This window comes from Cervus elaphus, chromosome 8, assembly GCF_910594005.1.
Source record: "Cervus elaphus chromosome 8, mCerEla1.1, whole genome shotgun sequence".
NCBI lineage: Eukaryota > Metazoa > Chordata > Mammalia > Artiodactyla > Cervidae > Cervus > Cervus elaphus.
Genome location: NC_057822.1, coordinates 10,949,666 through 10,974,943, shown reverse-complemented (window position 1 = coordinate 10,974,943; position 25,278 = coordinate 10,949,666). Strand labels below are relative to the sequence as shown.

Below are 25,278 nucleotides of genomic sequence, written 5' to 3'. Positions count from 1 at the left end.
GTTCATAGCTAATAAATGGCAAAGCTAGGCTTCATATCTAAGTAATCTTCATATCTAAACAGTAAGCATATCTAAAAGGGTGTAAATTTCCACTCCCAACTACTACTAAACAGACTGAATTCACACAATACCTCCTCGGTGTCAGATAAGAACATTTATTTTTTTACCACCATGTACCATCTACCCATACTACCTAAGGTACTTAGGAAGTCCCTAGTTGTTCCTATTTTGTCATGTTCACCAATTTTTCCTGTTAGATTCAAGACAAAAATAATAAGACAAACTCTCCTTAAAGTCATCAATTCTAAAGTGTTCAAAGAACACAGGTATAGAAAAGGCAATGTTAATGCTATAAAGCAAGTTTTGTTTTCACAATTTCCTTAAGCACAAGTCACGTTGAAATATGTGGCATGAAAAAAAATAAAAAAAAAAGAAAAATGTGGCATGAAATTCCAATAACACAATTATTTTTATCTACATAAAAAATTTAAAAAAAATTAATTCATTCTGTGTAGCATTAATAGTTTTTAATCTCCTCTTTGAGTGCTGAAACTGTATTTTATTGTTTCTTTTCCCCCCTTCATGGCAGCTAGGGTAAGGTGCCTAAGAAAATTTATTAAATGAATTAATGAATCATTCAGCCAGCCAATCAACCCATCCATCTACTTTTTCTCCTTTTGATTGGTTAGGGTATGTTTTAAGTATGACAATAAATCATCAAGCAAAACTAAGTGGACTTCATTGTTAAATGTTAAGCTACTGGCCCTGGATGCATTATGAGATTATAACCAGAAGTAACAAGCACACCCCAAAGTGCTTCACCCCAGCCAAGAATGTCTTTCCTTTGCTGCCACTTTTCGCTTTTACTATTAAGACATAATTCTTACGGGTTCTTGCTACTCGAGCGCTTTGATTATTAAGCTCTGGACTGAAAAGGGAAAGGATGGGGGTGGGGATTGAGGGTGCGGCAAAATGGACAAAACAAAGCAGGCAGATCTATGTGCTTTACAGCACTTAAGTTCTTTTAAGAGATCAAAGAAGAAAAACAAAATATACAATCATCAAAAGAAACCTGAATATGAAGTTTTAAGATGTTTAAACAGTCAAGTAAAATGTAGTATTTATTTAATCTTATGCAGTGAAATAAAGGAAAGCTATAGCTACAGACTACAATCTGATATGATGTCACTCTGGCCAGCAATGGATACACACTAGTATGACGAGGAAAAAACAAAACACCAGTCTTCAACGAGGAACTGAAGGCCATTAACACCATCCACAAAATAGTCCATTATACCACTGTCCTCTTCTTTTAATGGAAGCCTCCGTTAGGGGGTGTATATGTGTGCACACGTGTGTGTTCTCGACTCCAATGATGTTTCAACTTGCAATCTTGTAAAACCTATCCTGTCTTTGAGTCAAGTCAAAGCTCTATCATGAAAGGCCATTTTTAATATGATAGAACTCTAGAGGCCCAAGAAGCCAACCATTGAGGTTGTTTTGAAGCTAATGGTCCCCTGCCTAATGTGAAATGTTCATACTAGTTTTACTTTCAATTTTTAAATCTCACTGATCATATGTAATATGAATTTGAAGTTGAGATTTTTTTTTTTGCCATGCCACGTGGCTTGTGGAATCTTAGTATCCAACCATGGATTAAACCCATGCCCCCTGTGGTGGAAGCATGGAGTCTTAACCACCAGACCCCCAAGAAAGTCCCACTTATCACTGACTATTAAACCATAAAAATTTCAAGAACTTTAAAGGTTTCTTTAATAAAAGTAATACACACTTTTAAATGGGAATACACAAATACACTGGCTGTGCACACTGCTCTTTATCAAGGTAAACAGTTAAGGAGAATGAGGAATATTCTCTTAGATCTTGAAATGACCATGATAATAAATACAATGTAGAACTGGTGCAAAAACTGACAGTTCAACAGAACAGACTATATAATCCAAAAAATACACTTGAGACCTTTTAAAACTTAGCTTGAGCAAAATGGCATCATAAATCAATAAAAAAGGGCAGACACTATTTCTTATTAAGATCATTCATAGGTATTTTATAATTTTAGTTGTAAATACTTTCAAATCCCCTTGGTTTTTAAGATATTTATTCTACATATATAAAAAAATTTTAATGATTCATTTTTGAACATTTAATTTGCATTTAGTCAGCCATTTTACTGAACTCTTTTTCAGTTGATTCTTTGGGGACTATTTTTCTAAAGAGAGAATAATATTAGCCAATAAGTATATACTTATTCTGTTCATTACCAGAACATATCTCTAATGATTGCTCATCTTACTGTACCAAGAACTCTCAAAATAATGTTAAGTAAAAGTAACAGTGGGTGTTCTTTTCTTGTTCTTGCTCTAGCAGATATTTCTTCAGTATTTCATGGTAACTGCTGTAGTGTCTCTTGGTTTCACATAGCTGTTCTTTATTAAAGGGTTATATAAGAACATTATAAAAGAAAAGAATGAACTAAAAGGATATATACAACATTCATGTTATGGGTTGTCACTGAACTGTAGTGGTAAAAGGAGATTAGATCTAATTTTTATAAAACATGTCCTAATGTTACCAATTTTAAAATCAATTGAGTAAAAAAGAAGAAAAAGAAGAAGAAAATTGAGTAAAAAATGTGCTTGCTATTTTTTTTTTTAAATTATTTATTTATTCATTTAGCTGTGCCAGGTCTTAGCGGCCATGTGTGGGAGTTTCACTGTAGCATGTGGGATCTAGTTCCCCAACCAGGAATAGAACCTGTGCCCCCTGCATTGGGAGCATGGAGTCTTAACCACTGGGCCACCAGCAAAGTCCCTAAATAGGTATAAGATCTATCTTTTTCTCTACTGTGGTTGATATAGCATTATAACTATCTGTTTCTTCAAAATATGAGTGAAATATTTTGTGTTTTACCTTTTTTATCATGCCTATTAGTCTACATAGGATTTTCATATATTGAGTCACTCTGGCAAATTGTATTTCCCTAAAAAATTACCTATTTCATCAGGAATTTATTAATAAAGGTGTCAAAGTATTCAGGGGACAATGAAGAGTATTTTCAACTTCACACCATATCCAAAAGTTAACTCAAAAAGAACCATTGACCTAAATGTAAAACCCAAAACTATAAAACATTTTGAAGGAAAAACAAAAATACCTTTCTAATCTTGAGTTAAATAAAGATTTCTTAGAAGACAAGGAACAGTAATCTTAAAAAAAAAAAAACTGGACTTCATCAAAGTAAAAAATCTGCTAATAAGAGAAACCACAGGCTGGGAAAAAACATTTGTAATAACACTTATAAAGAATTTATATGTGGGCCATGTAAAAAACATTCACAACTCAAAAAAATAAGCCAATTTTTAAAAAGAAGATTTGAACAGATATTACATCAAAGAAAAGATATGAATGGCAAAAAAACATGAAAAGTTACTCAATATTATTACTCAAGGGAACTGCATATTAAAACCACAGTGAGATGCCGCTGTACACCTATTAATTATTAGACTGGCCAAAATCCATAACACCGACAGCACCAGATGCTGGAGAAGGTATGGAGCAACAGGAACTCTGCTTCACTGCTGATGGGAATGCCAAATGGTACAGCCACTCAGGAAGACAATATGGGGTATCATATTGATTTATTTTGGTTGTGCTGGATCTCTGTTGCTGTGCACAGGCTCTCTCTAGTTTCGGCGAGGACAGGCTACTCTCTAATTGCAGTGCACAGGCTTCTCATGGTGCTGGCTTCTCTTACTGAGGAACACAGGCTTTAGGGTGTGGGGGCTTCAGCAGTCGTGACACACCAGTTTAGTTACTCCACGGCGCATAGAATCTTCCCGGACCAGGGATTGAACCCATGCCCCCTGCATTGGCAGGTGGATTCTTTACCACTGGCCCACCACGGAAGTCCTGGGAGTTTCTCTAAAAAACTAAACATACCTTTATACTTTCTAAATATGGCACCCCTTGGTATTTACCCAAATAACTGAAAACTAGTGTCCATACAAAACCTACACACAGATGTTTATACCAACTTTATTCATAACTGTCATAACTTAGAAGCAAACTGATGCTCTTCAGTAGGTAAAAGGATAAATAAGTCACAATACAGCCAAACAAAGGAATATTTTTTAGTGCTCAAAAGGAAAGAGCTATCAAGTCACAAAGACATTGGAGGAGCCACAAATGGATACCACTAAATGAGAGAAGTCAATCTGAAAAAAGTATGTATGGAAAAAGCTACTGTATGATCCCAGTTTTATTACATTCTGGAAAAGGCATGAAAGGAATGAACTACGGATACATGCAACAACATCTATGAATCTTGACAGCTTTATGCTAAGCGGAAATACCAGACAAAGGCTACATATTGTATAATTCTGATTATAAAAGGTAAGCAGGGGACTTTTGGCAGTGAAGGAAATACTCTACATCTTGATTGTGATGGTAGTCACACAATTTTATGTTTGTCAAACAGCACTATTACATACTTTACAAGGTAATTTTACTGTATATAAAATTTATTCTCTTTGTTTTATATATCTTAATTTTTAACAGAAATATAAAGAAGGAACTAAAATGTCAATAACCCTTCAATCCAGATAAAATCTTTTTCTGTGTTAAAAAACAAAATACATTTGCAAACCATACAGGAATATACAAAATGTTAAATGAAAACCATCCATCCTTCCTATCCTCTCCACGCCCCCCCCCCACCTTTTTTTGCCATGCTGTGCAGTCTGGGGGATCTTAGTGCCCTGATCAGGGATTGAACCCCAGCCCACAGTAGTGAACGCTCTGAGTCTTAACCACTGGGGATGCTGGGGAATTCCCACTATCCCTCCCTTTTAAATTTCATTCTTATAATCATTGCCTATGTTGTGTCTAAGACACACTGATAAAGTGCTCAGTATGCAGAACTGAATTCAGATGGAAAATCATCTACACATTTAGTCTACCTATTACACTTTCTATAATTTTCTAGGGAGTAAGCAGCAGCCAGAAGTGATGAAAAGTGGTGAGAGGACATGGGAGATGGTCCAGAAAGTCAGCATCACTACTTTTCAGCTGGCACCACTACAGAGATGGCTCATCTTTTTCTACTGACAGAAAAAACAGGGCATCTGTGTTATTAACATCCATAGTGCTCTACTACAAACTGGGGTTCTATATACTCTATTTCCCTTAAGATCGTCAATTCTATTTCATGCTGAAAATTTAAAACCACTATAAGAAATACAGATGAATACTATTGAGCAGTGGGATAGAACAGTAAAAAGATCCTGCCCTCCATAAGTTTATACTCTTATCAGGAAATAATCTGACAGAAGATATTTAATTTTATAATAAAGCTATATTAAATTTCTACTGAACACCACAGGAGGAAAAAAATAGAACTAACGTCATTTTTGGCATTGTTTAATTCCAGAGGCATTTACCTCCTACACCTTAAGAATCTCAAAACTAATTAAGTTCGTATTTTGTCCTTCATTCTCAAAGAGAAGGGAGGAAAGGACTGTGTTATTAGCACATTTTGAGCTTCAAGCGGTAACAACATGATAATATCACAAAAAATTTTCCCATGAACTTAAGTGAAATGCATTAGTCTTGAGCATGGCTCCTCAACAAATGTCCCTGAAAGGTTAGGAAAAACCCCCTTTAAAACATAGTAATAATTTACAAATTCAGATTTAGAATAGGAATAATTGACTTTAAGTTTGTTTAGGATATGGCTTCTGTTTTCTGCTTCAACAAACTGATTCTCAGATTTCCTATACGATACAAATTCTAATCTAAAGGAACTATTACCTTGTAAATCTGTTCAATCTGTTACCTGAATACCATGCATATGAATTAAAGCTTTTGCAGCTAGCCTTAAACTCAGGCTTTACACCAACAATCTTTCTCATTAAATAATTATTTCATCAAACACAACCAAAAACTTTTTTCAATGAACTGTGCTCACTTCTGTGGAAGGGAGGGTATACAGAAACTTAACGAAGTTGTTAGAAAATTTAAAACATTTTGAGAAGTCAATTTAGCATACACAGATCCTCTCCTCCTCCTGGGTCTGCTATTAGAAGAATGACTGCTAACCCATAAATATTTGTGAAGAGAGGAGGAAAGAAAGCAGAAGCAGGAATAAGCCATTTTTAAAAAGCAGTGGGGTAAAGAAGCATCACAGTAGCTTAAACTATACACATATCTTCTCTGGACCCTTCCTTCCCCCAGCACTTACGTACAGTGTAGCCCTTACTTTAAAAAAAAAAAAAAAACACTAGTAGCTTAAACCAATATAAGTTGACAGTATATACTTTCACTGTATTCTACCACAGGTCCCTTTGAAAGAAAAGGGAATAAAATAAGCAGATTGAGGATAAAACCTGTTTGATTCCTTTATCACCTTCCCCATTCCACGATCCTGAATGTTTGTCCCATATGAATCCTGGCAGAACTCTGGAGACTTGTTTTCTGGAAGGGATAAAACTAAACAGTCTCTGGACTAGGGGACTCAAAAGGTGGTTGATGATGGGAACAGAGCATGGAAAACTGAGGGCAATTGAGTGAACATAATGAATACTGATCGCAGCAACCCTCCCAGTCACCCCTCACCATACAGTGCTGAGAAGACTCCACCCCCTGAATCCTTTTACTGATAAAAAGAGATATTCCTCAATAATCAACTGAGCTAGATCGATGGTAAAGAATCTGCCTGCAATGCCGGAGATCCCGGTTGGATTCCTGGGTAGGGAAGATCCCCTGGAGAAGGGAAAGGATACCCACTCCAGTATTCTGGCCTGGAGAATTCCATGGATTGTATAGTCCATGGGGTTGCAAAAAGTTGGACACGACTGAGTGACTTTCATTTTCATTTTCACTTTCCCCAACAATAGGGACATGAAGCTCACCCTACAGTAAGGCCCAAGGGCGACCAGCCTATGCACTTAAAGCTAATTTAAAGCTCACTCACCACTCTTAATCACAAGCATACAGCTAATTATTACTAGACTTCAGAAGAAAACTCCTACATGAGATCAAAACAAAGGAAAGGAACTTTGGAGGAAAAGAGCCTAGGCAGGGCAAAGTAAATCTGTTGAAAACAATAAAGAATATTATGACAGAAATATTCAGAGCATAAAAGAAACCTCCTAGAAATTAAAAACACAATAATATAAAAGAAAAATTTAATAGAATATAAAGATGAAGAAATCTTTCAAGAGCTAGAGAAAAAAAGACATGAAAATTAGAGAACTATTTCATGAGGTCCATCACTGAGAAGTTATTGGCAATCAAGAAAGAGGAAGACATGGGATTTAGGGAAAAAAAGAATCAACAGAGGAGAGAAACAGAGTTCCCAGGTGAATAAGGATACCCCAGATGACAGCTGTGTACACACACAGGGACACATGTCCATAATGGACGAGTGTGACCCAAGAGACATACTGAAAGCTGTCATACCAAGATCTCTGCTGCCATTTCTTCTCTTTTTTTAAGGAAGATAATGCTCAGGTGAGCTGGTCTTGATTAAATGCTGGTGAATTTCTTCTCAAAATACTGAGCTTCCTGATGAGATCAGAAGACTCATTTCACCCTATAGAAGTGTTCTTTAACCTATTCCCAAAAGCTGCAGGTCGGAGAAGGAAATGGCAACCCACTCCAGTATTCTTGCTTGGAGAATCCCAGGGACAGAGGAGCCTGGTGGGCTGCTGTCTATGGGGTCGCACAGAATCGGACATGACTGAAGCGACTTAGCAGCAGCAGCACCAAAAGCGGCAGGCAGGTCATGATCAACTTAGGAAAGACCACAGAGTTGCTCACTCCCTCTGACCATTCTTGTGCCAAGTGTCCAAGACTGAAGCCCTGCCCAAAGCAATTTCCAGGACTAAGTCTTGACTCTGTCCATGACTTCCACAAAAGGGACTCAGTGAAAATTAGGAATCTGAAGCAAGTGTGGTCCACTGATGCCTGGGGGTCCCCAAGATCCTTTTAGGACTCAAGAGGTACAACGATCTACTTAATAATACTAAAGAATTAGTTGCATTTTTCACTGTGCTGACACTTGTACTGAGGGTACAAAAGCAAGCAAAACTGCTGGTACCTTCACACAAATCAAGGCAGTGGCACCAAACTGTAGTAGGACGCATAATCTTCACCACTGTATAATTATAGTTAAAAATAATGAAAATTTAAGAAATAAAATCCTCGATAATTTATAAAAACTATTATTAGTTTTAATAAATCTCAAGCCTTCTATATGTCTTTTTACTGCTTTGCATGATGAAGTGATGATAAATAACAATGGTCACCTTCACAAAAGGCACTTGTATAATTGAGTTGCAAGCCTAACTAGTCATTTTTTTCATGAAATACCATTTTTATTGAAAAGATTGAATGAAAAACTATGTTGTTCAAGCTTAGATGTTGCACAGATATTTTCTTAAAAATGAATGGAATTTGTCACTCTAAGTAAAACTGACAGTACTTGTTGCCAGCGAGATACATCAAACTTTCAAGAGAAAATTTGAATTTTGGAAAACTTACCTACCAGAGTGAGCTGGCCAACTTCCCAACACCTAAAGACTTTGCACTGAGACCAGTGGGGGTATTAACAAATGTAATTTTAAAATATAACAAACTGTGTAAACATCTGTCCATGTAAGTAAGAAATGTCCTAAAGGTCTTAGATCTGTCCCACTAAATCTCTCACTTTAATTTTCAGAATACAACAAATTCTTTTTCAATGTATCTACATAACTGTCAGTTAATCTAACTGTAACAAAATTCTCAACCATCTTTTAAAGGCTCCATCTTCTTAGAAACAAACTCATTTTGCATTCAGAATTCTTATTCTTTATCAATGGCACTGAGTAGACGGTAACCAGTAAACCAAATTCTTATCATACGTACATTTTGTGAGCACGTAAAAAAACCCTACAAATTATTCTATAAAAATAAGCTCAAGGATATACTGTACAATGCAGGGAATATAACCAAATTAAATTTAAAAAATAAAAAAATAGAAGGGGAAAAAATCCTCACTAGCACAGAAGACAAACCTTTTCTCGTATTAGTGATCAAAAGCACATATTAATTTATATTTCAACTGACTACTAGCCAACTATAACTTTCATAGCAACTTCCCCTTTGGAATTCTCTAGTAAATTTAAGTTATTGTTGTTTAGTCGCTAAGCCATGTCTGACTCTTTTGTGACCTCCAAGGACTATAGGCTCCTCTCTCCATGGGATTTCCCAGGCAAGAATACTGGAGTGGATTGCCATTTCCTTCACCAGGGGATCTTCCCGACCCAGGGATCGAACCTGTGTCCCCTGCATTGGCAGGCGGAGTCTTTATTGCTAAGACACCAAGGGAGCCCAAATTTAAGTTACATTTAATTTTAAGTTGAATTTAATTAGTTTAATAGTAAGTTTAATTGATTAAAGTCCATTTACGATATGCTTAAATTTAGGTGAGGTAAAGAGGTCATTCAAAGGGAAAAAAAATTTTCCTATAAAATCCTTTGGAATTGTCATATGTTACATTAGTTTATCATATGGACATGTTCTTTAGGATTTGTCACCAGGCAATTATTAATATATCAACTCAATTTACCAAATTGTTCATAAAAAATGCCCCAGAAGCTACAAATTTATGAATAAAGTACTGACTGCCCTCTAGTGCTCAAACTAAGAATTTCACTGATAAGCTACATGTAATGTACACCTCAGAGTGGAAAAAAGCCAAAGTCCTAAGAAGCCATTTAGGGTCATTAAAACCAGAGGAGAAATTCTGATCTGACAAGGTGTAAAACAGCAGTCTTTTCAAAGAAAGACAACAGCTATTAACCTGAGCGGTCTGATTACTTAATTGTACCAGGAGCCCAAAGAACCTAAGCTCCCCTGGTGGCTCAGAGGTTCAAGCATCCGCCTCCAATGCAGGAGACCTGGGTTCGATCCCTGGGTTGGGAAGATCCCTTGGAGAAGGAAATGGTAACCCACTCCAGTATTCTTGCCTGGAGAATCCCATGGACGGAGGAGCCTACAGCCCATGGGGCAAAGAGTCGGACATGACTTCAGTTTCAATTTATGGTAACTGTGGGCTTCCCTGGTGGCCCAGCGGTAAAGAATCCACCTGCCAGGGTCGGGAAGAGCCCCTGGAGAACGAAATGGGAACCCACTCCAGTATTCTTGCCAGGGAAATCCCATGAACAGAGGCGTCTACAGTCCATGGGGTTACAAAAGAGTCAGACACAACAGTAAAGTTTTGCCTCACTGTGCATGAACAGAATAGAAACTTGGAACACTACCTATACTACTTCAAGTTATGGGCTTCCCAGGTGGTGCGAGTGGCAAAGAATCCACCTGCCAATGCAGGAGACGTAAGAGATGCAGGTTCAATCCCTGGGTTGGGAAGATCCCCTGGAGAAGGGCATGGCATCCCATTCTGGTATTCCTGCCTGGAGAATTCCCATGGCAGGGGAGCCTGCTGGGTTACGGTCCATGGGTCGAAACGAGTCAGACACAACTGAGTAACTGAACACGCACTTCAAAAGTTACACTGCCATAAAACGAAATTCAGATTTTCCCATTTGGTGAAGAATCACAAAATGTTCAAATCAAAACCTGCCTCTAGCAGGCTAAGGCTAATCAAGGAAAACTGTCTCTGCTTGCTTTTTTTTTTTTGCTGGTGCGTATTTTATTTATTTTTCATTATTTATCTTTGGGTGTACTGGCTCTTAGTTGCAGCTCTCGGGCTCTTGGTTGCGGTGGGCAGGCTCCTCTCCAGTTGTGGCCTGTGGGCCCCAGAGCGCGAGGACTCAGTAGTTGCAGTGTGCAGGCTTAGCTGTAAGCTTCCAGGCATGCGGGATCTTAGTTCCCCAAGGACCAGGGATCCAATCCAAGTCCCCTGCATTGGAAGCCGGATTCTTAACCACTGGACTACCAGTGGTGCATATTTTAAGTGGAAAGTACTTCCCAACTAGTCTTCCCAGTATACAGTTTGGGTTTGTTTTTTTTTCTTTTTTGGCTGTTATACTTTTAATGGAGGGAGGTATAATATTCATCAGTGTGCAAGAATGTTTTACATACTCATTAATGTAAATTTAGGGATACACAATGTGTTAAACCCAAAAAACTGTATCCGCACTCTGTAACTACTGAGCCTGTGCGCCATAGCCAAGACCCCACTTGCTCACTGTAACTAAGACCCAATGCAGGCAAACAAATAAATAAAACTACAAAGTTGCCTGCAACCTAAGACAATGGAAAGGCTCCTTTTAAAGCTTTTACCCATCATCTTTACTTTTAAAGTTCTCAATGGTATCTGGGAGAACTAAAAAATAATAGAAGGCTCATTTCAGCTATGCCTCAAGAATTCTAATGAAGCTGTATGGCAATGACACTGGAACTATGACGTTTCCCCCAAAGGGCTTTCTAGATGACCACATCACAAACTTTTAAAAGTATTTCCAGTAACATGTAGGCAAGTCGAGTGGCTTAATATTTAAAAGCCTGGAAAACAGCTAAGGTGTCTCATCCTAGAGAATTATAAAATATGGTAGTAATACCATTTCTCTTCTACAGAGACACTTTTTAAAGCATGGAGGTAAACTTAAGGATACTAAAGAGACATCAATAGTTTTCATAATCAATAAACACCCCAAGCCATAAATGTTCAAAATGGTCCAGACAGTACCTCTCTTTGTTTTCAATAGGAAAACAGAGTTGAGTACACAGTGACTGACTTTTTAGTCAAAAAGGTAAATATAAAACCTTTCTGTATCTAGATTTATACTCTCTTAGGTGGTGCTAATGGTAAAGAACCCACCTTGCAATGCAGGAAACTTAAAAGACATGGGTTCAATTCCTGGGTGGGGAAGATCCCCTGCAGGAGGGCATGGCAACCCACTCCAGGATTCTTGCCTAGAGAATCCTATGGACAGAGGAACCTGGCGGGCTACAGCCCACAGAGTTGCAAAAAGTTGGATTCGACTGAAGTGACTTGGCTAGTCACTAGTATCTAGTTACAGAATTTAAAACATATTTTAACTTGTCAAATGGTTCTTTGCTTTATTTGAAGTAACTAACATTCTAGGGCACCTGGATCTCAAAGTGTGAGTGCCTCATAGCAATGTCAGAATTATTTTTTATAATACAAAAATGTTATATGTCTTTTCACTCTCATTAGCTCCAAACTGTACAGTCAGTTCTCCAAAGTCTGCTGGGTATGTGACAACAAAATAGATTAAATGCAGGAAGCGCATACATGAATTCAGCTGTCTTCTATTAAACTAGACACTAAAGAGATTTGCAAAGATATAAAACAATGCCACTCTTCTTGTTAATCTATTTGGGGAGCTATTTTTCATTAAAATTTTTTATTTATGTAACATATGAATGGTTTATTAATGTTATTTGTAAATGAATTAATATTCTAAAAATGTCTCTATTTTAATTTTTAATATAGTAAATATCAATAGATATATGTCATACAAACAAAGCTCTTTGGGGCCCTCAATTATACATAAGAGTATAAAGGGATGCTGAGGTCAGAAAGTTTGAGAACTGATAGAGAGTTTAGCAATAAACATGAAAAAAAATCAATTTACTCTCAAAGCTTTAATGGAGCTAAGGATAAAACACAAATATCATTTACTAAGAAAAATGCAGGTGATACTTACCAAATGGATCTTCCATGCCACTATTAACCAGTTTAGGAAGGTGACAGTTTCTAAAGAGAGAAAAGGGCAAATGATATACTTAAAACATAAAATCCATCACCTTTTATATTACTTAAAAAATAAACCCAATTAAGTAACATTGATTATAGTTTAAACTGGGATTTAGTTTAAGGGAGTTGATACATATAATATAAAAATATCATAAAACATTCAAGGCTAATTTTCATTTAAAAATATACATCATCCTCAGTTTCCTCAAATAAGTTCCTTTTCCAATCTTCATCCTGAATATTACCAGAGCGTCAAGAAAAAAATTTTTAGGAAGGGGGACAAGGAGAAAAAGGGAGCGGTGAGGAGGGGGAGAAGGAAGAAGAGAGGAGGAATAGAGAGCAGCGGGAAAAGGCCAAGTTTCTTTTTTAAAATTATTTATGTATTTAATTTTTGGCTGCTTGATGGGCTTCTCTTTAGTTGCGGTGCGCAGGCTTCTCGCTGCGGTGGCGTCTCTTGCAGCAGAGCACAGGCTCTAGTGTGGGCTCGGTAGTTGGGGCACACAGGCTCAGCAGCCTCGCGGCATGTGGAATCCTCCCGGACCAGGGATCAAAGCCAAGGCCCCTGCACTTGCAGGCAGACCCTTCACCACTCCACAACCAGGGAAGTCCAAAAGTTAAGCGTTTATGCAGAAAACAAACAAACAAACAAACCCCACAAAACTCACATAAATATCTGGGAAAGAATATGAGGATATCATAGAATGAAGGAATTGGTTTTGCCTGAAGAAAGTAGAAAGTAGTTTAGTAAGTTAAGAATGCTCAAACGAAAAAAAAAAAAAAAAAAAAAGAATGCTCAAACGTGAAAACAAAACAAAAAAAGTTTTGAAAAAAGTCAAGTAAGTATAGATATTGAACATCCCTCACACTTAATCAAAACAGGGACCAAATCGGCTCAATCTTGCTTTTTATCTCTTTCATAGCTTTGATCCCAAGAGTACTTATTGTGCTCGCTTCGGCAGCACATATACCAAGAGTACTTATTAGTTAACAATTTGAATACTAAACTCCAATTTACAGTCTGCTTTTAAGTGAATACAACTAACAGTTGGGGCCAGCAGTGATCTGAGAAAATTAGGAGTGTGACAGGGTTTTGGAGTTGAATCACTCACAGACTAGCTGGCCCTGAGGACCCACTCAGTGGTAGGTGTAACAGAAATAATCCCTTGCACAAGGTGCTGGTCCAGTTAAACTTTCACTGATGGTGAAGAGTGATGATCTATCTGTGGATAGAATGCTCTAGTTGACTGGATTTATAAGGCACCTGAAGAGTAAGGGGGAAATAATAATTATGATGATAATGTAATTGAATTGCCGACAAAGGTCCGTCTAGTCAAAGCTACGGTTTTTCCAACAGTCATGTACAGATGTGAGAGTTGGACCATAAAGAAAGCTGAACACTGAAGAATTGATGCTTCTGAACTGTGGTGTTGGAGAAGACTCTTGAGAGTCCCTTGGACTGCAAGGAGATTAAACCAGTCAATCCTAAAGGAAATCAATCCCGAATATTCATTGGAAGGACTGATGCTGAAGCTCCAATACTTCAGCCACCTGATGCAAAGAACTGACTCATTGGAAAAGACCCTGATCCTGGGAAAGACTGAAAGCAGGAGGAGAAGGGGATGACAGAGGATGAGGTGGTTGGATGGCATCACCAATTTGATGCACATGAGCTTAAGCAAGCTGGGGAGTTGGTGATGGACAGGGAGGCCTGGTGTGCTGCAGGACGTGGGGTCGCAAAGAGTGGGACATGACTAAGCGACTAACTGCACTGAACTAAACTGAATGGCTATCGCTAAACTCTAGTGATGCTCCAGAAAAAGACAAGAAAAAGCTAAGAGTGATTAACAGTCAACTCAAAGTCAAATATGGGGAATTCCCTGGTGGTCTAGCTCAGCCAATAAAGAATTTGCCCACAATGCAGGTCACCTGCGTTCATTCCCTGGGTTGGGAAGATCCCTGGAGAAAAGAATGACTAACCATTCCAGTGTTCTGGCCTGAGAATTCCACGGACAGAGGAGCCTGACAGGTCCATGGGGTCACAAAGAGTCGGACATGACTGAGCAACTTTCACTTTCCAGCACGGACTTGGTTCAATTCCTGGTTGGGGAGCTAAACTCCCGTAAGTCCTGTGGTGTTGCCTAAATAAATAAATAAGTAAGTAAAAAGAAAGAAAGAAAATAAAATATGAAGGCCACAGGATCTTTTACAAAGAAGCTCTTTAATTTACAAATAAGCTTTTTTCTGTGGCGGCAGGAGGAGAGAAGAAGCTAGAAACCAGGCCCAGGAGTTAATCAACAGTGTAGCCCAGCACCAAAGAAGGTTAACCTTCAGCCAAGGGAGGTATGCTATGCCAACGTCAGGGTCCTGATTGGGAAAGAACGAGACTCTGACACATGAGATGCAGACAACTGAGTTGATGCCCCTCCAAAATTCTGAATGTGAAAGTACCCCCTGAAAGGACAGAAGGGGCCTATCATCCCTATATGATCTGGCACTCTCCCCTCACCTGAAGATAATGAAGAGGCCTTCTCACACTGCCCAGTAAACAATGTCTCCTCAAGGACCTGCCACCTCCATGCCTCCTAGGTGGGAGGCCTTTAACTTGTAGTAAGTCATAACGTAACCCAGTCCAGATGTGCTGTGCCTGATAAGGTCTGGAAGGAACTATAACCCAAGGGTGATGCAAGACTTAGCCAGCATGTACCCAACAGTGGCCAGGTGAGAGTGAATGTAATTCGGAGGGGCCTTGAACATGAGAACCAGAACATAAGGTTCCTGATCGCTCTCTGAAGACAGAGGATATAACACCCTGGCAAAAACCTCAGAATATGGTATGACTTACCACTAGGATGGCTCCTAAAAGCTGGAAAAGTCATGGCCCATGATAAATAGCAATGCCAAAACTGCACAGGCAGACAGGGGAGGAAGGCATCAAAAGGCTCACGGAGTGAAGCTGGCTTGCTGAAATGGTCAGAAAATCCATCCATTATGTTACTTGAAGTTTTCAAAGCTGTTCTCCATAAGAGTTTGTTAAAAAAACTAATGCCACAGATAGCAATGGTGACGACAGGATCCTAAAACAAAGGAGACCAGGCTATGGTACTTAATGTTTGAAGCCAGACGGACACGGTTACTATAAAGATCAGCGGAGTCAGGGTGGCAGTCAAAGGGATCTGACTCACAGATTTATGGAGAGAGATAGTAAAGCCTGATGTCATTAGAAGCAAACTAGACTAGCAGCTAAAAAGAGCACTTCTCTATCTGTCACATCAAAAGGAATCAGGGATGGAAGATCAGGATGCTGAGGGCAGTCACCTCAATTAAAAAAAAAAAAAACAGAATCCATGCCCAATTGCTGAACCTAAGCCGGTTTCAGATTCTGACCCCTTTGACTGAAGGAGGCCAGGTACTCAGAAGAGGAGACCTTGTAACACCCAAAGCAAGTATAACAATTCCCTGGGTAGTGTTAGTCACTCAGTCGTATCCAACTCTTTGCGACCCCACAGACTGTAGCCCGCCAGGCTCCTCTGCCCATAGGGTTCTCCAGGCAAGAATAACTGGAGTGGGTTACCATTCCCTTCTCCAATGGCCTAAGAGACTCATATGCTATAGGTCTTATGGACTCCACTCAGAAGGTTCCTGCACTTGAAGTTTAATGCTCTGAGTCACTGTATTGGCTTCCCTGATGGCTCAGTTGGAAAAGAATCTGCCTGCAATGTGGGAGATGCTGGTTCGATTCCTGGGTTGGGAAGATCCACTGGAGAAGGGACAAGCTACCCACTCCAGTATTCTTGGGCTACCCTTGTGGCTCAGCTAGTAAAGAATCCACCCACAATGCAGGAGACCTCGGCTCGATTTCTGGGTTGGGAAGATCTTCTGGAGAAGGAAAAGGCTACCCACTCCAGTATTGTAGCCTGGAGAATTCCATAGACTGTATAATCCATGGGGTTGCAAAGAGTCAGACATGACTGACAGACTTTGGATCTTCCCTGTCGCTCAGATGGTAAAGAATCCGCCTGCAATGCAGGAGACCCGGGTTTGATCCCTGGGTTGGGAAGATCCTTTGGAGAAGGGAATGGGAATCCACTCCAGTATTCTTGCCTGGAGAATCTCATGAACAGAGCAGCCTGCTGGGCTACAGTCCGTGGGGTCGCAAACAGTCAGACACAACTGAGTGACTAACACACTTTGTCACTGTCTTAAAATCCTTAGTAATTTTATCTATGAATTTTGGTTCCATAGTGAAATCTGATAGGGAAAATGAAGTATGTGCTTGGAGCCTCAGTTCACATACAGTCCACCTCTTCCTGTCTTTCCAGGAGGGGTCTCTTGGCCCCTCCCTCTGGCCCCACCTGGCCATCCTTTCCCTGCTCAGGTTAGGAGCGCTATGGCACTTCTGATGGGCAGTTTCTCTTGACCATTCTCAATCTAGGAGGACGGAGCACACAAATAATGTTGTCAGCTCTGTCTATGGTGATCTACTCAGGCAACTGTAAACTGTATAAACAGGAATGCTAACTTTCTAAGGGAAGGTTGACATCAACATCTGGAGTCTGGAAGTGTCATCATGACTTACAAGGACCAGGAAATAAATGATCCAGCTCACAACGGGCCCGCTGGGTGTGTGGACCTCTTGGTGGGCATTTCCCTGGACCCTGAATGTATACCGAAATAGATACAGTTGGAAATTAGTTAGTCCTTGGCCTAGGGGGTGAGAGTTATTACACTGGAAAAGGCCAAGTGGAAGAAAGCCTCTAAAAGTGGGTGCCCTGTCCCACTTTCCAAGATAATACATAAAAAAGAAGACAATGTTGTATTCTGGGGGCAAGGGAGGGGAGGTGACAGAAGTTAGTGCTCCACTCCTACAGGATGCAGGATTCACCATGTGGGTCCTGCAGGAAGGCAGGAGGTTATCACAGAACCTAACAGTGGCCACAACTGCAGCTGCCAGGCCAGATGCGGCATCATCGCTAAAGCCGGTTAACACAGCCAGAGGAGCACAGTGAGCGAACATGGAAGGACTGACTCTTCTTCTCTTACTCCTCCCAGAAAAGGAGGATCAAAAACAACTCACATGGAATGCATTACACCATACTTTCACAGGACTATGTCAACTTTGCCACCATATCAGCCCGGAATGAGCTCTCAGTGCATGAGAAGCTCTGTCCAGGCTGGGTGAGGTGGGGGCAGGGAAAGCTGCAGGCCCAGCCCTGCCTTCAGAATCCAGTTGTTCTGCAGGAGAGTTTATTAATCAGCAGATATAGAACACCTGATGATGTGATACCAAGTTGACCATTCATCCAGAATCATCCACCATGACCTAGATTCTACATACCAAGTCATAAGGTTGGTTGGGTCCAGCAATAATCCAGCCTTTACATGAAGGTGATACATCTAGTATCAAGCACAAGTAGGACCAGGAGTCATGAGCGTGAGCAGACAGCTCAGACCCTCATACCATCTACCACTGCTGCAAAGTGCCTCTGCCTTGGCATACACCTTTGGCCACTGGGGGGTCCTTATAGGCAGCTGACAAAGGAAAAGGTCTCACCTTCTTCACAGATGGCTGTAGCAGAATCTGAGTCAAAACTGGACAGTGGCTGCACTAGAGTCTCATCAGGAGGTGGCACTGAAGGACAGTGCCCAATGGGCAGAGCTTTAGACAGCAGCTTTGCCAACACAGGTCCGTCTGGTCAAGGCTATGGTTTTTCCAGTGGTCATGTATGGATGTGAGAGTTGGACTATAAAGAAAGCTGAGTGCTAAATAATTGATGCTTTTGAACTGTGGTGTTGGAGAAGACTCTTGAGAGTCCCTTGGACAGCAAGGAGATCCAACCAGTCCATCCTAAAGGAAATCAGTCCTGGGTGTTCATTGGAAGGACTGATGTTGAAGCTAAAGCTCCAATGCTTTGGCCACCTAATGTGAAGAGCTGACACATTTGAAAAGACCCTGATGCTGGGAAAGACTGAGGGCAAGAGGAGAAGGGGACGACAAAGGATGAGATGGTTGGATGGCATCACCAACTCGATGGACATGAGTTAGCGTAGGCTCCGGGAATTGGTGATGGACAGGGAGGCCTGAAGTGCTGCGGTCCATGGGGTTGCAAAGAGTTGGACACTACTGAGTGACTGAACTGATACTGACTGATACTGATTAGACAGCAGCTATAGACAGACTCTCTACTCTATGTAGGCAAAGAATTGGTTTGAGTTAGAATATATGTGGATTCACAGGTAAATGTCCTGACATGCTGGGCACAGAGCATAAAAGGAGAACAATTAGAAAATGAGGGGAAAGAGGTCTTAGGGTAAAGGCATGTGGGAGGATACAAGAACAGACACATCTGAAGATCTTTCTATCACATGTTAACAGTCATCAGAGAATATCTACTCTGAAAGAGGCACAGAAACAACTAATGACTCAATCCGTTTACATCAGCCATCTTTTTTTCATGGCCTCCCCCGTGCTGGAAAACTGAGCACCTCCAAGAAGGCAGTCATGCGGCAGATACACTCTACGCACAGACAACAGGATGAACTCCTACTTACCGAGGATGCCCTAGCTACTGATGACAGCAAAAGCCCCAGTGGTCAGTAACAGAGACAAACATGAATCTTCCAATAAGACGTCTCTTAAGGAAACAAACCAGCTTCTGGAGGGCAAGCTGACTGTATTTGGCCCCTTCTACTCTGGAAGAAACGGGGCTATTTTCTGGGTGTACATTTGCCTTTCCTCCAGTGAACAGTACCAGAAATGTTTAATGTACCAGTAAGCATCATCCCCAGGCTTCCTAGGTGGCTCAGTGGTAAAGAAGCCACCTGCCAAGACAGGAGACGTGGGTTTGATCCCTCGCTGGGGAAGATCCCGAGGAGTAGGAAACGGCAACCCACTCCAGTATTCCTGCCTGGGAAATCCTAAGGACAGAGGAGCCTGGCAGGCTAGAGTCCATGGGATCGTAAAGAGTTGGACACAAATGAATGAATGCGCAAAGAAGCATCAGCTCACATAATACCAGTTCATGACGAGGGGCCCACTCTGCAGTAGAGTAAGTGCAAGAAGGGATGGGATCTACTGGTTTATCACATACAACATCTAGAAGCTGCTAACCTAAAAGAGTATTGGAATGGCCTGATGAAGGCACAGCTGAAGCACCAACTCAATGAAATATTTTATGACGGAAGAATATAATCTTCCAGGATATAATATATACACCAAATCAAAGACCTTCATATGTTACTATGTCTTCAAAACAGGAAAAATAGATGGATATGGGAAATGGTGGGGGGTGGGGTGGGGTGAGGAGGGAGGTGGTTGAAATACCCTGTTTATTATCAATCCCCAAGACCCACCTGGGATCCCTGCAACTCTGAATTCTGAAGAATTAAAGATCAAGGTCATCAAAAAAAGGACTACTTCCACAGGAGACAAAGAGAGTCCTAAGAGGCTATAAACTATGGCTCTTGCCTGGGCATTGTGGAGTCTTTGCATCCAGGACTCACTAGGCAAAAAGAGGAACTACCATCTTGGCAGGGGTAACTAAACCTCCTTACCAGAAAGAAGGTTGCTATTCCATGCCACAAAGGAGACAGTGAAAATGTATGTAGAATCCAGATGACCCACTTGGGTGCTTACTGGTATTCCTTTCCCAATTCTGATAGTATGATAAACAGACAAGCTGGAAAACTCATCTGAGAAAAGCATGTATGTAACCAGTGGTTCAGATTCCTCAGGAATGAGGGTTTGGGTCCTACCACCAAGCAAAGTCATTGAGACTAGCAGAGATGACAGCAGAGGGCAAGGGGAATCCGAAATGAAGAGTGGAAGGAAGTAAAAAGTAGCAGTTGTAACCCTGAGACAGTAGCAGCAGCAGGAGATAAAGTACTAACCTTTCTATTCTAGTATTCCCCAGGAAGAGAGGCCCTCCAGCTACACTCCCAACATATACAAAGTAGATGAGATGGATGAAAATGAAAACACAAAATACCGAAACTTACGGGATACAGCTAAAGCAGTGCTTGTGTCTGTGTGCTCAGGTGCTCAGTGCTTAGAGGGAAATTTCTAGCTGTAGGAAGAAAAACAAAATAAACCAAAATGAAGGCAATTACAGTGGAAATCAGTGAAATAGAAAACACAAAAACTAACTCAAAATAGGACTTCCTTGGTGGTCCAGTGGCTAAGACTCCAATCTCCCAAAGCAGGGAACCTGGCTTCGATTCCTGACCAGGGAACTAGATCCCACATGCCACAACTAAAGATCGCACATACTGCAACAGAGATCAAAGGTCACACATGACACAACTAAGACTGGGCACAGCCAATAAGTAAACAAAATAAAACAGTAAAAATGGAGCTGTGCCTATGTATAGTAGGTACTTAATAACTGTTGAGCTAAGCAAGGGACTATTCAGAGCCAATTACATGGTAAGTATCACGCCAGATAGTACACAAAGAAGAGTAAGTTTATGGTCCTTAACCTTAAAAGCAATTACCAGTAGAGAAAAACAGATGGTCAGATTAAAGAGAAGGTATTAACACAATATATGTGTAATAATGGAAATACAGGTAGCGAAGAAGAGAGTCTTCCCTTACTAATCAGATGAGAAATAGGGATGTACTTCTACATAATGCTAAAGCTGACCTCACTCCTTGATTTTAGTTCCAAAACAAAACTCAAGGCAGATTTTAGCTGGCAAGAGGTCAAACTGGATCAAAATGAGCAGTATCTAAAAATATTATCAAGATGATGAAACCACTACACATTAGCAGAGAAGGGACAATTTAAAACATTATTTCCATTTATTTCTTGGACTATACTGAAAAGCAAACCATTAGAGGAATAAACAAGATTAAGAAACAGTGGCCTTTTCATGAAGATGGCGCCGAAGCCAAAGCAAAGGCTTTGAAGGCCAAAAGAGCAATGTCAAAAGGCATCCACAGCCACACACACACACACAAAAGATCCAGACCAAAACACTGCGGCTCAGGAGGCTGCCCAAACATCCTCGGAAGAGCGCCCCTAGGAGAAACAAACTTGACCACTATGCCATCATCAAAGTCCCCCTCACCACCCAGTCAGCCATGAAGAAAACAGAAGACAACACCACACTGGTGTTCACTGTGGATGTCGGGGCCAAAAAGCACCAAACTAAACAGGCTGGAAAGAAGCTCTATGACGTTGACGTGGCTAAGGTCAATACCCTGATCAGGCCTGATGGAGAGAAGAAGGCCTATGTTCAACTGGCTCCTGACTATGATGCTTTGGATGTTGCCAACGAAACTAGGCTCATCTAAACTGAGTCCAGCTGGCTAATTCCAAATATAAAAGTTTTTGCTAAAAAAAAAAAAAAAAGAAACAGTGTATCAGCTGCTCTTCTAGAGTGATCTATAATTGTTCAAACAGTTGCTACTGCTTAACACAAGGAGTTAACACTGTAATCTACATGTACCTTTATTATCTGTCACCACAGAATCTAACCTTTTGATTGGAAAACTTTTGGTTTCTTAAAATAACTTTATTTGCTATTTCTCAACTATTTTTGTTAATACTACATAGAAATTTGGTAGCTACAAATAGTCAGTCCATAAGAACTTCATTTCTTTTTGCTTTTTTGGGGAAGTGGAACACTATAAAGAGATATATAGATAAATTTAAAATGTAAATGGGATTTTTCAGAAATAAAAAATATTGAAAGTTTTAAAATAGAGATTAACAATCACACTCTCAGCAAAACAGTTTCACAAATGTCTTTTAAAAGGTCTGTTCAGGGACCTCCCTGGTAGCCCAGTGGTTGAGAATCTGCCTTACAACACAGGGGGCTGAGGTTCGATCCCTGGTCGGGGAACTGCCACATGTCCCATGGTGTGGCCAAGAAAAAAAAAGATCCTACAAGCCTTGGAGCAAATAAGCTTGCACGCCACTAGAGAGTCCATGAGCCACAACTAAAGATTCCCCTTGCTGCAACTAAGACCCAATGCAGCCAAATAAAATAAATATTTAAAAAAAAATCAGAAGGTCTGTTTAGTAAAAGTTACACTTGCAAAAAGATTACTTAATTTTAAACACATATAATGAACATCTAACATTCAGTTCAGTTCAGTTCAGTTCAGTCACTCAGTCATGTCCAACTCTTTGCGACCCCAGGAATCACAGCACGCCAAGCTTCCCTGTCCATCACTAGCTCCCAGAGTTTACTCAAACTCATGCCCATCGAGTCGATGATGCCATCTGGCCATCTCATCCTCTGTCGTCCCCTTCTCCTCCTGCCCCCAGTCCCTCCCAGCATCAGGGTCTTTTCCAATGAGTCAACTCTTCACATGAGGTGGCCAAAGTACTGGAGTTTCAGCTTCAGCATCAATCCTTCCAATGAACACCCAGCACTGATCTCCTTTAGGATGGACTGGTTGGATCTCCTTGATGTCCAAGGGACTCTCAAGAGTCTTCTCCAACACCACAGTTCAAAAGCATCAATTTTTCGGCACTCAGCTTTCTTCACAGTCCAACTCTCACATCCACATGTGACCACTGGAAAAACCATAGCCTTGACCAGACGGACCTTTGTTGGCAAAGTAATGTCTCTGCTTTTTAATATGCTATCTAGGTTGGTCATAACTTTCCTTCCAAGGAGTAAACGTCTTTTAATTTCATGGTTGCAGTCACCATCTGCAGTGATTCTGGAGCCCAAAAAATAAAGTCTGACAGTTTCCACTGTCTCCCCATCTATTTCCCATGAGATGATGGGACCAGATGCCATGATCTTAGTTTTCTGAATGTTAAGCTTTAAGCCAACTTTTTCACTCTCCACTTTCACTTTCATCAAGAGGCTTTTTAGTTCCTCTTCACTTTCTGCCATAAGCGTGGTGTCATCTGCATATCTGAGGTTATTGATATTTCTCCTGGCAATCTTGATTCCAGCTTGTGTTTCTTCTAGCCCAGCGTTTCTCATGATGTACTCTGCACGTAAGTTAAATAAGCAGTTAAATATACTGACAATATACAGCCTTAACATACTCCTTTCCCTATTTGGAACCAGTCTGTTGGTCCATGCCCAGTTCTAACTGTTGCTTCCTGACCTGCATACAGGTTTCTCAAGAGGCAGGTCAGGTGGTCTGGTTTTCCCATCTCTTTCAGAATTTTCCACAGTTTATTGTGATCCACACAGTCGAAGGCTTTGGTGTAGTCAATAAAGCAGAAATATATGTTTTTCTGGAACTCTCTTTCTTTTTCGATGATCCAGTGGATAGTGACAATTTGATCTCTGGTTCCTCTGCCTTTTGTAAAACCAGCTTGAACATCTGGAAGTTCACGGTTCACATATTGCTAAAGCCTAGCTTGGAGAATTTTGAGCATTACTTTACTAGTGTGTGAGATGAGTGCAATTGTGTGGTAGTTTGAGCCTTCTTTGGGATTGCCTTTCTTAGAGATTGGAATGAAAATTGACCTTTTCCAGTCCTGTGGCCACTGCTGAGTTTTCCAAATTTGCTGGCACTTTCACAGCATCATCTTTCAGGATTTGAAATAGCTCAACTGGAATTCCAGAATCACATCCACTTGCTTTGTTCGTAGTAATGCTTTCTAACGCCCACTTGACTTCACTTTCCAGGATGTCTGGTTCTAGGTCAGTGATCACACCATTGTGATTATCTGGGCCATGAAGATCTTTTTTGTACATCTAACATCAGTTAAGGGTAAAGACAAAAATGAAACTGATTTTCCATTTCAAGAAAAACTGTGCTCTTTGAGGAAGACGCTGTCGCCACTGCAGCGGAGCTCAGTGCCGCCCGCTCTTGCTCCTGACTCACCGCTGTTCGCTCTCGCCAAGGAACAAGTTGGTCAGGAAGCCGCGCCGCAGTCATGGCCTTTAAAGACACCGGCAAGACTCCCGTGGAGCCAGAGGTGGCCATTCACCGGATTAGGATCACCCTCACCAGCCGCAACTTGAAGTCTCTGGAGAAGGTGTGTGCTGACTTGATCAGAGGCGCGAAGGAAAGGAATCTCAAAGTGAAAGGACCAGTTCGGATGCCTACCAAGACTCTGAGAATAACTACAAGGAAAACTCCTTGTGGTGAAGGTTCTAAGACTTGGGATCGATTCCAAATGAGGATCCATAAGCGACTCATTGACCTGCACAGCCCTTCTGAAATTGTCAAGCAGATCACCTCCATCAGTATTGAGCCAGGAGTCGAGGTGGAAGTCACCATTGCTGATGCCTAAATCAATCTTTTTAATAAATCGATAATCAGTTGTTAAAAAAAAAAAAAGAAAAACTGTGACCTTCTTCTCCTGGTTAAACAGTCCTCTGTCACACTAAGCAGCATGAATCAGCTTTGAAATAGAGGTGCGGCCTACTGATAAGCAATAGTACTCTCAGGAAATGTATCAGTGAGTTATAAAGGGCAGGCCTCAGCAAAGGCAATTCAACATCATTGACCATGACAAAATGTACACCTAGAAAAACGTAGCATGGTTTCTTCCTGGCATTATATATATATATATCACATTATAAGAAAATCCCCCAGAACAAAACATTTT

General features: G+C 40.5%; 2 protein-coding genes and 1 pseudogene across 6 annotated transcripts in view; 2 read left to right on the top strand and 1 right to left on the bottom strand.

Moving 5' to 3' along the window:
• PHACTR4 (phosphatase and actin regulator 4) overlaps window positions 1–25,278 on the bottom strand; it is a 99,737-nt gene that overhangs the window by 61,231 nt on the left and 13,228 nt on the right. For 3 of the 5 annotated variants that reach the window (XM_043909450.1, XM_043909451.1, XM_043909453.1), the window contains exon 2: window positions 12,699–12,748. In XM_043909450.1, the coding sequence (XP_043765385.1) occupies window positions 12,699–12,714 (16 nt within the window). In that variant the 5' untranslated portion in view covers window positions 12,715–12,748. Of the gene's footprint in view, window positions 1–12,698; window positions 12,749–14,725; window positions 14,760–25,278 lie in introns of those variants that run through there. The other 2 variants (XM_043909452.1, XM_043909455.1) reach the window with 2 other exon arrangements.
• LOC122698447 (40S ribosomal protein S20-like) lies at window positions 13,357–25,013 on the top strand. Its single transcript, XM_043909466.1, has 2 exons — window positions 13,357–13,361; window positions 24,588–25,013. Exon 2 carries the CDS (start codon window positions 24,601–24,603, stop codon window positions 24,958–24,960), a length of 360 nt encoding a protein of 119 aa, XP_043765401.1. The 5' UTR covers window positions 13,357–13,361; window positions 24,588–24,600; the 3' UTR covers window positions 24,961–25,013.
• LOC122698890 lies at window positions 19,248–22,040 on the top strand (annotated as a pseudogene).

Excerpts from the sequence above, each read along its gene's own strand:
- LOC122698447 (XM_043909466.1), top strand. The coding sequence starts at position 24,601 with ATGGCCTTTAAAGACACCGGCAAGACTCCCGTGGAGCCAGAGGTGGCC.